General features: G+C 38.8%; 1 protein-coding gene across 2 annotated transcripts in view; it reads right to left on the bottom strand.

Moving 5' to 3' along the window:
- Positions 1–1,591: 1,591 nt before the first annotated feature.
- OSTF1 (osteoclast stimulating factor 1) overlaps positions 1,592–16,180 on the bottom strand; it is a 53,462-nt gene continuing 38,873 nt past the window's right edge. For both annotated transcript variants that reach the window (XM_081238468.1, XM_081238469.1), the window contains 5 exons: positions 15,984–16,091; positions 14,806–14,855; positions 11,680–11,758; positions 8,151–8,249; positions 1,592–2,159 (listed from right to left, as the gene is read on the bottom strand). In XM_081238468.1, the coding sequence (XP_081094594.1) occupies positions 2,101–2,159; positions 8,151–8,249; positions 11,680–11,758; positions 14,806–14,855; positions 15,984–16,091 (395 nt within the window). In that variant the 3' untranslated portion in view covers positions 1,592–2,100. The remainder of the gene's footprint in view (positions 2,160–8,150; positions 8,250–11,679; positions 11,759–14,805; positions 14,856–15,983; positions 16,092–16,180) is intronic.

Genomic DNA, 16,180 nt, shown 5'->3' with positions numbered 1-16,180 from the left:
AACTTTCTAGAATTCTCTTAGTTTTGATGATGTTAAAAGTAATGACAGTGAGGCTTCTTTTCCTCAAATACATTATAAATCTACAACAAACACGTAGTATTTTCATAAAAATTATCTATATTCCTACAAACTGTATTATCTCTACTGATGTTAAAAAAATTGAGTGCTTAGTTGGCATCTATCCTGATTACCCCAGGTCCAAAGTACACAAGAGTAAAAAGTTAGCGATTTCCAAAAGCTTTTTGTTAAGGCACAAGCCCTATTTTAAAAAACAAATCCTTAAAAGTTTCTGTGGGAACAGAATTTCAATGAGAATTTCATATATTCAAGTTTATGCTTATGAAGCAACAAAAATGTTTAATTAAAATTTACACATTTGTTTTGAAAATAAAATATCTTTTTACTAATTTCAGATTTTGTGCTCATCTTTTCGCTGTTACTACTTGTACAGATGTCTTTCTACTAAAATTTATTTGGGGTATTTGATAGACCTCTACCAGGCTTCTCAGGGTATCCTTTCTCAAAGCACCCGCAGAGAGAAAAGCCAAAGTCACAGACAGAGGAAACTCCTCTAGAGGCAGTTATTCATTTCCTGAGCTAACCCACTTCCTTCTTCAAACATTTTCTTCTCTTCATCAATGTGTGTTTTTGAAATTAGCATCAAAGGCTTCTTGCAAAATATACTTCTGGGTCTGGGGCCTGGAATCCAGGCAAATGCCAATGGCTGTGTCATTTCTAATATCATCACTGCAGTGATACAAAATTAGAATCTCAAATGAAGTGTCACTTCAGTAGTACAGAAGCCTCCCTGCAATGTTAAACTGATGTTTTAGCAAAAGAATCCAGATCATTACAAGGTAGAGCCATGTTTAGAGAAAATAATTGTCACCAAACTGAAAAACTGGGCTTCCCTGGTGGCGCAGTGGTTGAGAGTCCACCTGCCGATGCAGGGGACATGGGTTCGTGCCCCGGTCTGGGAGGATCCCACATGCCGCGGAGCGGCTGGGCCCGTGAGCCATGGCCGCTGAGCCTGCGCGTCCGGAGCCTGTGCTCCGCAACGGGAGAGGCCGCAACAGTGAGAGGCCCGCGTACCACAAAAAAAAAAAAAAAAGTGAAAAACTGAATGCTACTCCATTATGGAAAATTATAGCAGCTTCCATAATAAGGAAATCAATATTTTAATCTTTTAAACCTTAAACAATTTTAATGAGTTGCTGGGTTTCTTCACATTAAGGACAACATTGGAGAGAAAATTGAAAGTCGCATAATTATTAAAGTTTATTAGAAATGTATCTCCTCAATGACTGTTGTCTTCACTTTAATCAAAGCAGATATAGAAGGCTGAACAGAAATTTGGCTACTACGCCAACTCGATCCCCCAAGACACTGAGAATCTCCCGACCTCCACGGTTTCCATCCCAGACCCCCTAAAGAAGAGGAGGGGCTTAGGGAGCCCTACTTTGTCATGTACCATCAATAAAATACACTGTATCCAGAAAAAAAAAAAGAAAGAAAATTTGGCTACTATGATTCTTCTGTGTTAATAATACAAAATGTTATTTAAAAAATCAAATCAGTCTTTACCTAAATATAAATATAAAAAGCTTTATTTATTTACCAGCAAAGAGTGATACCACAAAACAAAGGAAATAAAGTCTCTTAAAATGTTTATTTTTGTCAGAATAGCTGACGATTTTCTATTAAGTCTTTCGGTTTATTATTATAATAAGCATTCCCCCCTTGAAAAATCCATTCAAAATATCTCAATCCTTGAGGTAAAGAACTTAAAAAAAAAAATCCCGATTTTTTTAAAGAAAAAAATTCTTAAAATTCCTTTAAGCTTGATAAATAGAAATAATATCTTCTTGTTCTACTCTGGTGAACAAAAATGTACTTTATACAGCAAAATATCCAGTCACTTATTGGCAAACTGAAGGTGAGAACTATTCATTTACATGTTTTATTCAAACAGTGCAATGCTGCCACGTTCATATAGACTTTTTTTTTTTTTTTACAGTTACCAACACTCTTCTGGCAAAGACAAGGTTTTGAAATGGCAAAAGCAACACAAGTTTTAGATCTCAAAGCTCTGGAAAGGAATTAATCTGAGTCTTCATCATCAAGATAGTCCTCGGCATTGCTTAATGTTCGGACTGCATCTAAAAGGAATGGGGGAAAAGCAAAACAGAGAAATTACAAATGGCTCAGATTTTGTTTTCACTTTCAAAGCTCCTGACAATTCAAAACACTGTAATCTTCCCTCAGACCTAGGGGTTGTATTTTCTCCAAGGATATTTTTCTACTTTTGCTTTCCAGTCTAACTGATTAGTTTCTGTTGCCACAGAGGCTGACAAATACATTTGTCTGCGTGTTACCTAGACATGCAGAAAAGTAAAGCACATGGTGCTGAGGTACCATTAGTCTATCTCAAACAAAATACGACCAGCCACATGCACCATGACCAATGTGGAACACACCAGAAGCCCGTCCACCCTGACAACTGTGCTTCCAACCTCCTCTCCCAATGACAAGTGCACAGGTGGCTTCAGTCAGTCGACAACCTGTGGCCTTACCTGAGGGCAAGGTCACTGGGTAGAAAGATAACTAATGAGAGGGGGGAAAAGGAAAAGAAAGAGAATGAAAACACAAAAGCTTCAGTTTCATTTTAGAAAACATTGATAAAGTATACTCAGAAGCAAAAGAAACTGAAATGAAAAATAAAAGTTTTAAAATAGAAAGAGCTGAACCCCACCAAATGTTAAGTCAACCTTAAACAGAGTTCAAAAGGAAGACATCTGATCTTTAACTGTTCACCTGTGCAGTCAAATTCAAGCTGTCTAGTCAAATTCCTATAGCAACAGGTTACACGAGGTATAGTTTTAAGGGGAAAACTGAAATGCAAGTATAAGCACATTGTTAGAGCTCAATAAATGTGTGTTATATATAGTACCCAGAACATGATCTCTAAATACTATAAGCCCATGCTCATTGGACATATGACTGATTCCAAGTCTGGGGAAGAAACTGTAAAAGATAGACCTGAAACCTCTTGTTATGCCATAAAACAAGGATCCTAGCAAAGACAGCATCATTTTAAAAGGGCTCAGGATCCAAGCAGAAGAGGCCTCCACTAGCCAAAGATAGGCTACCAGTAAGGAAACTATGCTGGATTAAAACACAGCAAATATTTCAACACACACCAAAGAGAATTCATTGGCCCCCTTCGAAAAATAATAGGGAACCAGCAGGTTATTTTGAAAACTCTTAAAAGGCAAAAATCAAGCCTTTATTCTGCCACTGATATACAAACTATTGCTCGAGTAACCAAACAGTTGATAAGGGAAAATTTTTCTTTATAGAATGTTCCAACTATTAACCAAGAAAGGAGTGACAAAATTAGAATATCACCATTTCGCAACCATTAGTGAAATAATGAATCTAGACAATGATCATCCATGGATGCTAACATTGCAGGACAAGTGACAAACAGATATTATGTGCCTCTGATAGAAGAACACAATTTTCTTTATGAAGTATTCTTCCCTCTATCCCTAAAATAGATAGATAGACAGATAGATAGATGATAGATAGAATCCAAATCTAATCAAACCTCTAGATGTAACACCAATTGACAAAAATACAGAGGACAGAGGAGCATGACAACACCATGGGAATGCATGCATGCAATGTCTACACTGGGAAATTCAGGGAAATTGTCCCAGTTTCTTTAACAAATAAACTGCAAGGCTAAACAAAGAGGAAAAGGAGAGGGAAAGGAAACATTAATTGAAAAACAAAGAAACAAGAGACATAGCTATCAGTTTGGACCCTACTTAAAAAAAACATAAATAAATAAGCAAAGAATAAACAAACATGTAAGAGAAAATGGTAAATTTAGACCATCACAAGATGTTTGATGATACTGTAGTTTTTTTTAAGTCTTCATAGGTTTAGAAAAATGATTATTGAAAAAAAAAAGGAAGGGGCAGAGGAGAGGGCAGGGATATAGAAACCGATTTATCTTACATAAGAGAGAGAAAGAAAGGTAAAAGAACAAGTGGCTTTACGCAGAACAGAGGTGGCCTTCAACGACTTCACACAAGCTTCCAAACTATTAGAAGTCTCCGGGTTGACTGTACTCTTCTCCATTCTCCTTAAGGGGAGTTCTGGAGACCTGGGAGGAAGGTATTTTGTTCTGTTCCATACACACCCACAAACTTCAGGACTGGCCATGAACTTGATTAAAAGTAGCCTTTTAAGCTAAAGACAAAAAGACAAATAGGAAAGCTCTTCCCCTTTCTACCTTGTTACTACAATCCTGTGTTTTTCGATATTGGAGATATTCTTTGTCCTTCAGTGGTTACTTCGGCACTTTGCTTTAAGCAAGAGAAAGATGACTTGCCACCGTGCAAATTCTGACCAAATAGAAAGTGAGAGCCAGGCAAATAAACTTCTCCTTCCTTCCTTCCATGGACTGCTCTGAGGCAGTTTCTCTGGAAACTTCTCATATGGCCAAGTGCTGATAATGAGCTGTATCGTCATAGCCCGTCTTGGGGCATGACTATCATGGTAATGTATCCCCTAGTAGTGCTTCCCAGCCTCCCCTACCTCACTTCCATTTTTTTCTCAATCTCACTGCCCTGGATTTACATGTTCCAAAGCACCAGAACTTAGACAAACAAACAAATAAATAAACAAATGGTGGAGGGATAAACACAATAACATGTATAAATCTCATAGACATGTTATGTGAAAGAAGTTAGACACCAAAGAGCACATACTGTTTGATTCCATTTATATCAAGTTTGAAAACAGGCAAAACTAATCTATGGTGAGAGAAGCAGAGGATTCTGAGGGAGGCTTCTATTGTGTGGGAAGTGTCCTCTATCATCTGGGTTATGGTTAATAAGTTTAGGCACAGTGGGAATCCCCTGGCGGTCCAGTGGTTAGGACTCTGCACTTCCACTGAAGGGGGCCCAGGTTCAATCCCTGGTTGGGGAACTAAGATCCTGCATGCCGTGTGGCACAGCCGGAAAAAAAAAAAAAAAGGTTAATTTCAGTGTGGATTAAATCAGGTTAATGCATTTTTTTAAAAAGTGTAAGCACAGTAAAAAAAAAATCATCAAGATGTACACTTAAGATTTATGTACTTTACTTAATGTAAATTATACCCTAGTTTTTAAAAACTGGAAAAAGAACTTAAAGGTTCAATCCTCAAGTATGGCTTGACCCCACCCTATATCGTAAAGTTACCCTTCATGGTAACTGTAACATGTAAATTATTTTGTCCATATAAGAAATTCAAGATGTGTTTTTAAAAGTGGACAACGATATCAGAATATACCTTTTCTGGTTTAGAGTTCATGCTGGCAATTTGCTATATGGACAAATATTCAAACTCTCATTCCAACTAGGATCAAAATACAAATTAAAATTTTTTAAACTGGATAATTGGGCAAATGAAGAAAAAAAAACAGAAAAAGGTAACATGGAAAAATGAAATACAAAAATTCATTTCTTGGCTCTGTGTGCCAGGCCCCAAGATTCCCTCATTACTGAAATCAGTATAGCACACATTTAGGAAGGTAAACTAAAGAAACTTGGAGTAAACAGAGAAACAGAACACCAACGTCCCTGCCCTTTTCTACAAAGACTACAGAAAAATGAGGAGAAAAAGAGAAAAGTTTGCCACCTGTCTCTTCCAGCTCCAGTTGTTCATGTGGAGGCTTCTGGATGTAGCTCTCTGGGGTCTGAGCAGGTGTGATATTTTCACTGTCTATCACCATCAAACTCAGAGTGTGCATGAGACTCTGATAACCTTTAGCTCATAAGAAATCTTACTCCTCAGTCAGGATGTTTTGGAGGTACCCATATAGCAGCAGGAAGTCAGTGGCAGAGAAAGGAAATTAGGTCATAGTCCTTCTTCCTGACCCAACCAAGGCAGCAGGGTGTGAGAGGTCCACCTCAAGTAAAAGTGTTTCTCCCACATGGCTGCAAATATGGCTTCTCAGTCAAAATGTAGCTAGGGAGCACCACTCAGCTGGTAAACACTTTCTCACTCATTTGGTAGAACCTATACACATCTATGCATGAGTAATCACTTTAAAGAAAGACTTGCACTGCCAGCAAACATTCATGGCTTAAATAATTAAGAAACCCCTAACTGCTTAATAGTTTACACTATACCTGAACTGAGGTTAAATAAGAATCTGGAACAAACACTTATCTGAAATAAGGGACAAACGGAACAATGGATTTGTGTGGAGAACTATGATGGGAATTTGACGATAGGTAAGGAAGATGATTCTGGGAAGTTCCCTTGGGAAGCCATGAAGAGAGGGGGGCTGTTTGCTTTTTTTAATTGACTAAAGCAGGAAACCAGGGGACTGATGTACTTTGCTGCTTCTGCTAGAAATGGAATATGGGACAGCATAATATTGACTCTTCTCATAAATCAAGGGATACTGAGGGAGAAATAAGTTTTCCAAGGGTTCAAACATTAATGGGAATTAGATTCAAATGATAGAAACAGAAATGAGTATCTCATTACCCAAGTTTGAGAACTCTGAAAATGATAATACCCTAAGGATAAAATGAAAACACATGAACTTAGCCTCTATAATGGAAATTTCTAAAAAGTTGTCTTGGTGATTCTCCACCAACATGAATCAGTCTAAACTTCTGACTCTAAAGCAATACTAAAAAAGTCCAGAATGATGAGTAGCAATACAAAGACTTGCAAAAGGTGAATCCTCCATTATACTAGTTCCTTTCTAGAAAATGGCAGTAAAAATGTATCCATTACAGGCTTATACTTCAAAGTGGAATTAAAGTGCCAAACATGAGATAATTAAGTAGAATAAGGCTTGAGAAGTGAGAAAAAAGAGATCAAATGTTCCCTCCAACCAAGCATCTTCCACCTTTCTTTTTTTCTACCTCTCTGGGTTTCTCATGGGCCAGAAGGCTGATGATAAATGAAAGAGGGACAGAGGAGAGGTGGATGGGAAGAAGAGTTCACACCCTGCCACTCCCAGTACTCCTTTCTGGAATCACCATATTAGAATGAATCTAGGGGAGCACATTCAGCAGGCTATATACTGAGAAGTCAAATCAACAGCCAACCTCTGAATAGTAATCATGAACAGTGCAAATGTGTTTAACACCTCTTCTTTCCTTTAACACCTTTTCAAAACCACGACACAAACTCTTCATTTTTATAGAATTGCATGTGAACTTTTCAAACCTCTTCTCCCACATCAATAGATATTATCTTTAAGAATATACACTCTATCTTCAGACTTCCCTGGTGGCGCAGTGGTTAAGAATCCACCTGCCAATGCAGGGGACACAGGTTCGATCCCCGGTCTGGGAAGATCCCACATGCCGTGGAGCAACTAAGCCCGTGCGCCACAACTACTGAGCCTGTGCTCTACAGCCCGCAAGCCACCAACTACTGAGCCTGCGTGCCACAACTACTAAAGCCCACGCGTCTAGAGCCCGTGCTCCACAACAAGAGAAGCCACCGCAATGAGAAGCCCGTGCACCACAACGAAGAGCAGCCCCCACTCCCCGCAACTAGAGAAAGCTTGTGCGCAGCAACAAAGACCTAACACAGCCAAAAATAAATTAATTAAAAAAAAAAGAATATACACTCTTATCTTTAAAAAACCACGCATAGAACTGTGAAGAGATACCGATACATTTACAAAGCCTAGAATAATTTTGATTACAAAATTTTGATTACAAATAATTTTGATACCCTCATTTAAAATAGAAACAAAATATAATCATAAAGCTCTTGAATGCATAATTTAAAAAATATTTAGCGATAACCACTCATAAAAACAAATCTGAAATGAGAATATGGAAACAATGGTTCTCAGATAAGGACTGTAATGGAAAGTAAAGTAATTAGAACTTGATGGCAAGGAATAAAAGAAACATACTAATCATAGCAAAAAATCGATGTCTCTTCAAATTTGTTTGCATAAAGGTATTCTTCCATGTTGAAGTTCTGATTCAGACCAAGGATATAAAATCTAACTTTAGAATCACCTGAAGAATTTACCAAGAAAAAATTTTCCCTAATATTAAATCGATTACTCTTAGTCATGATGGCATCAGGAGGAAGAAGGATTAAAATCAAGTACCTGTTCCCTGTTTCTTTTTCAGGAGAGATGCACAGGCAGCATTAGTAGCCATGTCCAGGGCCAGCTTCTTCTCATTGTTTCTTAAGTCTGTTCTAGCACCTTCCCCAACACAAGAAAGTAAATTAGGTGTTTTGAAGACTCTATAGTAGCAGCCAATACTTTTTTTTTTTAGTTTCCTTTTTCTCTTTTTCTTTTCTTTCTTCCAGTTATATTGAGATATAATTGACACACAACACTGTATAAGTTTAAGGTGTACGGCATAATGATTTGACTTACGAACATCACGAAATGATTATCACAGTAAGTTTAGTAAACATCCATCATCCCATATAGATACAAAATTAAAAGAATATAAAATTTTTTTCCTTGTAATGAGAACTCTTAGGATTTACTCTCTTAACAACTTTCTTATATAACAAACAGCAGTGTTAATTATATAGCAGCCAATCCTCTTTCCGTCAAAACTAATCACTTTTGGCAGAACTAACTAGACAACCATTCTGGCCCCGAACTAGGCTCTTTCCAAACAGTAAAACTTTCTCAAAACAGTAATAGCATATTTGGCAGCTTTAATCAGGGAGCTTATTGCTGCACCTGTAATAATTATACACAATTAAAATATAGCCTTCCTTTCGAGTCCCTATAGAATTGCACGTGAACTTTTCAGTGAGGAGTTTACTGTCCCTGTGGACGGTAAATCAGTTAGACTCAACGTGCCTTGGCATGAGTTTTTGGAGATTAAATTCAATACACCCTTTGCCTCTTCTTTTCAAGAAGGTCTTTAGAAAAGACCATGTAAGTTGAGCTTCAGGAGATTAATATTTATCTTCAGTATACTCTCATGCTTATTAGCAGAATTAGTAACACTAAAATCTAGAGGCAATCCATTGTTCCCACAGCCCATCTTCTATGCCCTTTTTTCCATGTCTTTATTATGTGATAAATTACATCAGAATTCATAAATCTTTCTCATTGTCAAAGATTCAAAAATACAGATGTATGCTGAACAAAAGCTTATGTCTCATTTCAGCCTTCAACTAACCCCTTTCTTCCCCATCTTCTACCTTCCCCAGAGGTGACCATTCCCAACAAGTGGGCATCAGTTCCCATCTCCCTTATGTGCAAGAATGCATTCACAGACATATGTGGACATATACACAAAATCATACTCCATGTATTAGTCTGTAATTTGATTTTTTTTTGCCAATGATATTTTCCTGTTTTTTTAGTTGATGTACAATATTTATAAGTTTCAGGTATATAACATAGGGGTTCACAATTTTTAAAGGCTATAGTTCATTTATAATTGTCACAAAATATTGGCTATATTCCCTGTGTTGCACTATGTATCCTTGTAGCTTATTTATTTTATACACAGTAGTTTGTACCTCTTAATCCCCTACCCCTATCTTACCCCTTTCCCTCCCTCTCCTCCCTGGTAACCACTAGTTTTGATTTTTTTAACTTAATAATATATCATCGTATTCATTCCTTAGTAGTACACATACTTATAACCCAATCTATGTAAATATTTATAATTATTCCATTTTGTGGGTACTCCAAAATTTATTTAACCACTCCTCTATTGAGGGGTGTTTAGGCTGTTCCTAATTTTCATTATCACAAACAATGCTGCCATGAACTTCCTTGAACAACATCTTTTATATGCATTTCTGAAGGACAGTTTCCTAGAAGTGGTGCTGAAATGTAAGGATATGTATGTTTTCATTCTGCTAGCTACTGTTAGACTGCCTGCCAAGAAGGCTTACCAATTGACACTTTCTGCCACAGTGTTTGAGAGTGCCATTTTCTCTACAACCACATCCTCTTCAGTAAACAAAATATAAATCTCCTAAAACTCAAAGGCACAAAAATACTGTCAAGAAAAGAATAGTATGTTTAATTAGGAATACAGTGACTGTGTGTGAAAATCTCTCATGAACAGATTGAGATATCCTCAGCTGGGGTTACAGGGAAAACCTCATTCTCTCGCTGTACTACAGGTCAAAAATCCGGCAGGTTCATAGTTCTGTGACTAAGCATACCTTACTTTACACTTGAGAACTCACATACATGATTTCTGTCAGGATGGGAAATGTTCAGGGACAGGATGCTAGAGAAGAAACTCAACCGTTTCCTGTGTCCCTCTCAAACAGCGCTGCCCAGCAGAAAATTATGTGAGCCATAGATGTAATTGAAATTTTTCTAGTGGCTACGTTTTCCAAATGTGAAATTCATTTTAATAATATATTTCATTTAACCCAGTATACCCACAGTGTTATCACTTCATCATGTAACCAATACGAAAATTATTGTGATACTTCACTCTTTTTGTTTCTACTAAGTCTTCAAAATCTGGTATTCATGTTACACTTACAGCACATCTCAATTCAGACTAGCCTCACTTCAAGGGCTCAGGAGCACGTGTGGTTAGTGGCTGCCAGAGCAGACAGTGCAGATGTTGGCGTACCTTTGGGGGGCACTACAGTGGTCCTCAAGGTGTCTGATCTTTTGCACCTGGAGTTTACATCATCAACATCCTTTAAATCAAAAACATTTCCTCTCATGTAACCCACAACATTGTTCCAAGGATCCTTGATGATACTGCATCCATGTGACATGTAGGTTGGGGATTCAAGCATCCTATATTACAGCCTTCTGGACCAGGGTGCAGGACGGGGTGATATCCCTGGCCTTCTATAAAGGTTAACTAATATTTGTGGGACAAATAGATGAATGGATAGTGAGTCCATAATTTCACTGTTGCTTCTGACTTGTGTAAAAACAGGGAATCAACGTATCTTCTTATTTTCTGTACATCTAGCATCTGCTCAGCTCAAAGCAGGACATCGCAGCCACAGCATTCTTTGTTATCTATCAAGCTTTCCTGTGAGAACAGGGGCCTCAGCAACTTTACCCATACAGCTTTCTTAGAGAGGTCTCCTCTGTATGTGTGCGTGCACATGTGTGCGCATGCACACATATACACACACACACCCCTTCCTTCTGAGGCCCTTTAATCCTGCAGAAATGTACAATAAACTCTTACTAAGGGTAATATATGTGATTTTAAAGCTTACCAAGCTTTTGAGTTAAAATTTAAAACTCACACAAATCACCTCAATTTTATCTTATCATAACAACTCTGTGATGCAGACAGAATAGAGATCAAAATTCCAGTTTTAAAATAAGAAGCCTAGGGCCTCCCTGGTGGCGCAGTGGTTGAGAATCCGCCTGCCGATGCAGGGGATACGGGTTCGTGCCCCGGTCCGGGAGGATCCCATATGCCGCGGAGCGGCTGGGCCCGTGAGCCATGGCCGCTGGGCCTGCGCGTCCGGAGCCTGTGCTCCGCAACGGGAGAGGCCACAGCGGTGAGAGGCCCGCGTACCGCAAAAAAAAATAAATAAATAAATAAAAAATAAAAATAAAATAAGAAGCCTATTATTTCCCCTACTATTTCAAGTGGTATAAGTGGATGTAGCCTATTTTTCAGGGTAAGCAAAGACCAGATAAACTAAGCACACTTTACCTTTTGCCAGAAGCAACTGGACAATATCTGCATAACCCTTCCAGGCAGCAGCATGCAAAGCTGTGTCTCCCAACTTGTTCTATGGTGATATAACAAGAGAAAGCAGCATTTTAAAAAGAGAGTGTGGATTGAAACCGCGCATGAATTTAGGTTTACTCTAACCTAAGTAAATCTAAAATGAGAACGAAGTTATAAAATCATATAAAATTCCAAAGAGGGAAAGGAGACTCAAAAGATGAGAGGTGAGTCATTTGGGGAAAGGGAATGGGATGGAAGAGGAGAAACTGACTCGGCAGATCACAAGTGGAAGTGCAGATGCCTGCAGAGGGAGACGCCAGGAGGAAACAAGCAGATTTGTCTCCGCAGAAACCAGCATGAATTAGGAACTGGAGATGCCTGGAGACATGGGAGCAGGAATGAGGCATGGGAGTGAAACCAAGAGTACTGGGTGAAAGTGTTTCTCAGGAGTAATTAGAACCCCAGAACCCCAGATCACCTTCCTTTCTCCCTGCTGCCAGATGACCCAGTACAGATGGTAGAATTACCCTGCTGAGAAATTAACCAGATAGCTTCCAAGCTCATGGAACTTCCACGCACAAGAGAAGGTGGCAATTAGGCTAGGAACTAAAAGCAGGGGGCTAGCTGAAAAACCTACAAACTGAGCAGTAAGACCCCTCTCCCAGCTGCCTTTACCTACCCCAGTGCCCCAGTGTGTACAATCTAGCATCTACGCCCAGGGAGGAGGCTGGAGAATACTTCTCTGGGAGAGCTGAACAGTCCCAATGAGGGGGAGGAAGGGAATATTTTAACTGGCATCTGGGTATAAGCCAGCAGAACATCCAGGTCCTCACCACTTCACCCTATGGAGAAAACCACCAGTCAATAAGCCCACAAGCACACAGAGCTTTCAGTCACACTCAAACATGAATGGACAGACAAAGGTACTATATATTTGAGGACGGCCTCCAATATCTGAAGAAAGATCAAAACAAAGCTAATGGATCTCAGAGGAAAAAGACACAGTGTAGTGAATAGCAGAACATGTTTTAAAATATGTATATAATTAATGTATCAGAGATATAATATGACATTATGTTAGGAAATGAGAAAAAGATGCTATGTAAAAGTAAAAATAAGAGTAAAAGGAGGAGCTTGTGGTAGAAAGAATTCTAAGACAGCCTTCAAGCTCCCTACCCCCTGGAATACACCTCCCTGTATAATTTCCTCCCCTTGAGAGTGGGTGAGACCAGTGAATATAACAGGATATCATGCCCATATTTTCTAATCAGTTGATGTTAAGTTCATCAAAAGACATTACCCTGGGTGGACCTGACCTAGTCAGGTGGGCCCTTATAAGGAAAGGCATAGAACCAGCAACACAATCTCCTGCTGGCCTTGAGGAAGAAAGCAAACAGCCATGTTGTGAACTGTCCACCAGGAGGGGTGGTCTCTAAAAGTTGAGGGCCTCAGTACCATAGGTGCAAGAAACACAATTCTCCCAGCAACATGAATGAATTTAGAATAGGACTCGAGCTCCAGATGAGAACCCCACTCCAGCCAATACCTTGATTCCAACCTGTGAGACCCTGAACAGAAAATCCAGCTATGCCACCCAGAATTCTCACCTACAGAAAGCATAAGGTCGATGGGTATACTTTTAAGCTGCTAAATATGTGGCAATTTGTTACACAGCAACAGAGATCTAATACAGTGCTCTGGGGAATTAAAAAGGTGACCAAAATAAAACATAAAGATGAGAAAATCTCTGAGGAAAACTAAGAAAATTAGAGGCTTAATCTGAGAGGTCCAACATAGCTGCTAATGGGCATTCCAGAACCAAAGAAGAAAGGAAACAGTCAGATAAAAATATATAAGAAAGAATACAAGATATTTTTCCAGGCTGAAAGAGTTCACTACCATTTTCAGGAAAAGACCCATTCTAAAAGCACATCATTGTGAAAGTTTGGAATACCACGGATAGAGTAAAATTCTAATCATGAGAAAACAGAGGGAATTTCCTGGCCGCCCAGTGGTTAGGACTCTGCACTTTCACTGCTGAGGGCCCAGGGGCCTGGGTTCAATCCCTGGTCAGGGAACTAAGATCCTATAAGCCTCGCAGCACGGCCAAATAAAAAAGGGAAAAAGCAGTTAACACACAAAGAATGGGGCTCAGAAAGGCATCAAACCTCTCAAAAGCAACCCTGGAAACTAGAATACCATGGAGCCATGCCTGCAAAGTTCTGAGGGAAGTCATTTTCCACCCAGAATTCTATCAGCCAAATAATCAAGCCCAAGCTCCCCTTTCTCAGGAATTTACTTGAAGGTATTCTTCAACAAATGGAAGACAGAGGATCCAGAAAAGTGAGGACACAACACAGGAGAGAGGTGAAGCGTTCCCCAGGAAGACAGCAAAGGGCAGTAGAGACCAAGTTGCTCCTATTAGAGAATGAAGATGGAAGCCTTCAGCATGATTCCAGGAAGAAAAAAAAGAAAGCAATTATCTTATACAATTTAGGAAAGTATATCAAGAGAGTATAAAACAGTGTAGAGGTCTTTGTGAAATACAAAAAAAAAAGCACTAAATAAAAGTCAATAAATACAGAAACAAAAAAGTTATACAAGCAGTGAATGATATTTAAATAGCTATAATACCATAAGCACTATATAGTAATATAACCAAAAACTATGCTATGTATGATACATTAGGAGGACCGAAGGAGGAAAGATTGGGCGCTGGGTGCTGGAAGATGACAGCCGGGCAGTTGACAAGCGTAAACCTTCACTTACCAGATAGGATACCAAAACACTTTATGAAGATGATGAATTATGAGACAGCTCCACAAGCATATTCCTTAGTAACATGAAGGTAAGAGGAAAGCACTAAAAGCTGAAAGTGATATATGAGGAGGAGTATGGCAGGAATTTGGGGCTTTATGCAATTTGGACTTTAATGTAATAATAATTTTTTAACTATGTGCTTGTTGTATTTTGATTAAAAGTTTTATGAAAAATAATAAATGAGAAAAGGTGAGTTCCAAGACACCAAGATAGGATTTTACACACATATAAGCTGTACCAGGAGAGCAAGGTAGGTGGGTTAAATGACTTCTGCATAAGCAATCTCACCTGCTGGTTCAGTTCAATGTTTGGTTGAGTAAATAGCATTTCCACTATATCTGAAATTCAAATAGAAAAGATCTTTTTAAAGAATGAGACTAAAAGTCTGAAAAGACTCGGCATAATAATTTTAAAAGAAAGGATTCTTTTTAGAAGAATCATCAAGAAAATCGTTATAACAAAGTTTTCAACATTTATGTAAATAGAAGACCTAAGACTGTAAAAGGCAGAATTACATAGGGAAAATTTTTTTCAAATATTTTGGCTTTTGTATTTTCACATGACATCTATGATAGGAATATTTTTACATTTGCTGGGGCACTTAATATTCATACCACTAATTTGTGTTTAAATTTTCCTTTGGCCATGCTATTTAATTTGTTGGATTCTTTGTTTCTCATTACTGTTGGGATCATTTTGTGTGTGTTGTAGAGAGAGGGAGAAAGAGAGTGGGTGTGGTAGGTTCTCAGCCAGGCTGAAATACATCTAGAAATTCCATTTGTCATTATTATTGATTATAACAGAGGAAGTTATCAACTGAATCACTAACTCAAGCACATGCTGTCTCTTTCCTAAATCTTAAACTTAGAATGTAAATCATAAAAGCTCCCTGGGAGGGCTTCCCTGGTGGCACAGTGGTTGAGAGTCTGCCTGCTGATGCAGAGGACACGGGTTTGTGCCCCGGCCCGGGAAAATCCCACATACCGCGGACCGGCTGGGCCCGTGAGCCATGGACGCTGAGCCTGCGCGTCCGGAGCCTGTACTCCGCAATGGGAGAGGCCACAACAGTGAGAGGGCCGCGTACCGCAAAAAAAAAAAAAAAAAAGAAAAAAAAAAAGCTTCCTGGGAAAAACTAAGTCAGAAGAATCAATTCTGGTCCTTTCTTCCGTGAGATTAGACAGTGGGGTTTGTTTTTATATTACTGTTGTTTTCCTGTAACCTTTGCTAGTCTGAGAGAGGAAAGGAAGCTTCCACTCTTTCAAGTGAAAAGGTCCGTGTAATGAGGCTGACCAATCACAATCTACCTACTGTTTTACAGAGCTTCCAGGGACTGGGCTTTTGGCTGACATTCTGAAAAATTTAAAAAGAATAACCAATTTTTTTTTCATTTGTGTAACTCTGGCTCCCCTAGATGAAGCACATTTTCAGTAGCACAGATATTTATGATAACAAACAAAATGTAATACCTTTGTGACCCCCGTGACAAGCCCAGTACAGGGCGGTGCTTCCAGCTTTGTCCAAGCCATTAACACCTACTCGGTTGTCCAAACACTCTCTCAACCAACTCAAGTTGCCTGAAAACATTTTACATTTATAAAAACACATGAAAAAGGTTTTTAGTTTTTTTCATTTTGCTTTTCAATCAATTTCATCCTGCATAAAT

The sequence above is a fragment of the Mesoplodon bidens genome (genome assembly GCF_964165515.1).
Source record: "Mesoplodon bidens genome assembly, chromosome: 6".
Lineage (NCBI taxonomy): Eukaryota > Metazoa > Chordata > Mammalia > Artiodactyla > Ziphiidae > Mesoplodon > Mesoplodon bidens.
Note: the sequence above shows the minus strand (reverse complement) of the source record. Positions and strands in the feature narration are given on the sequence as shown.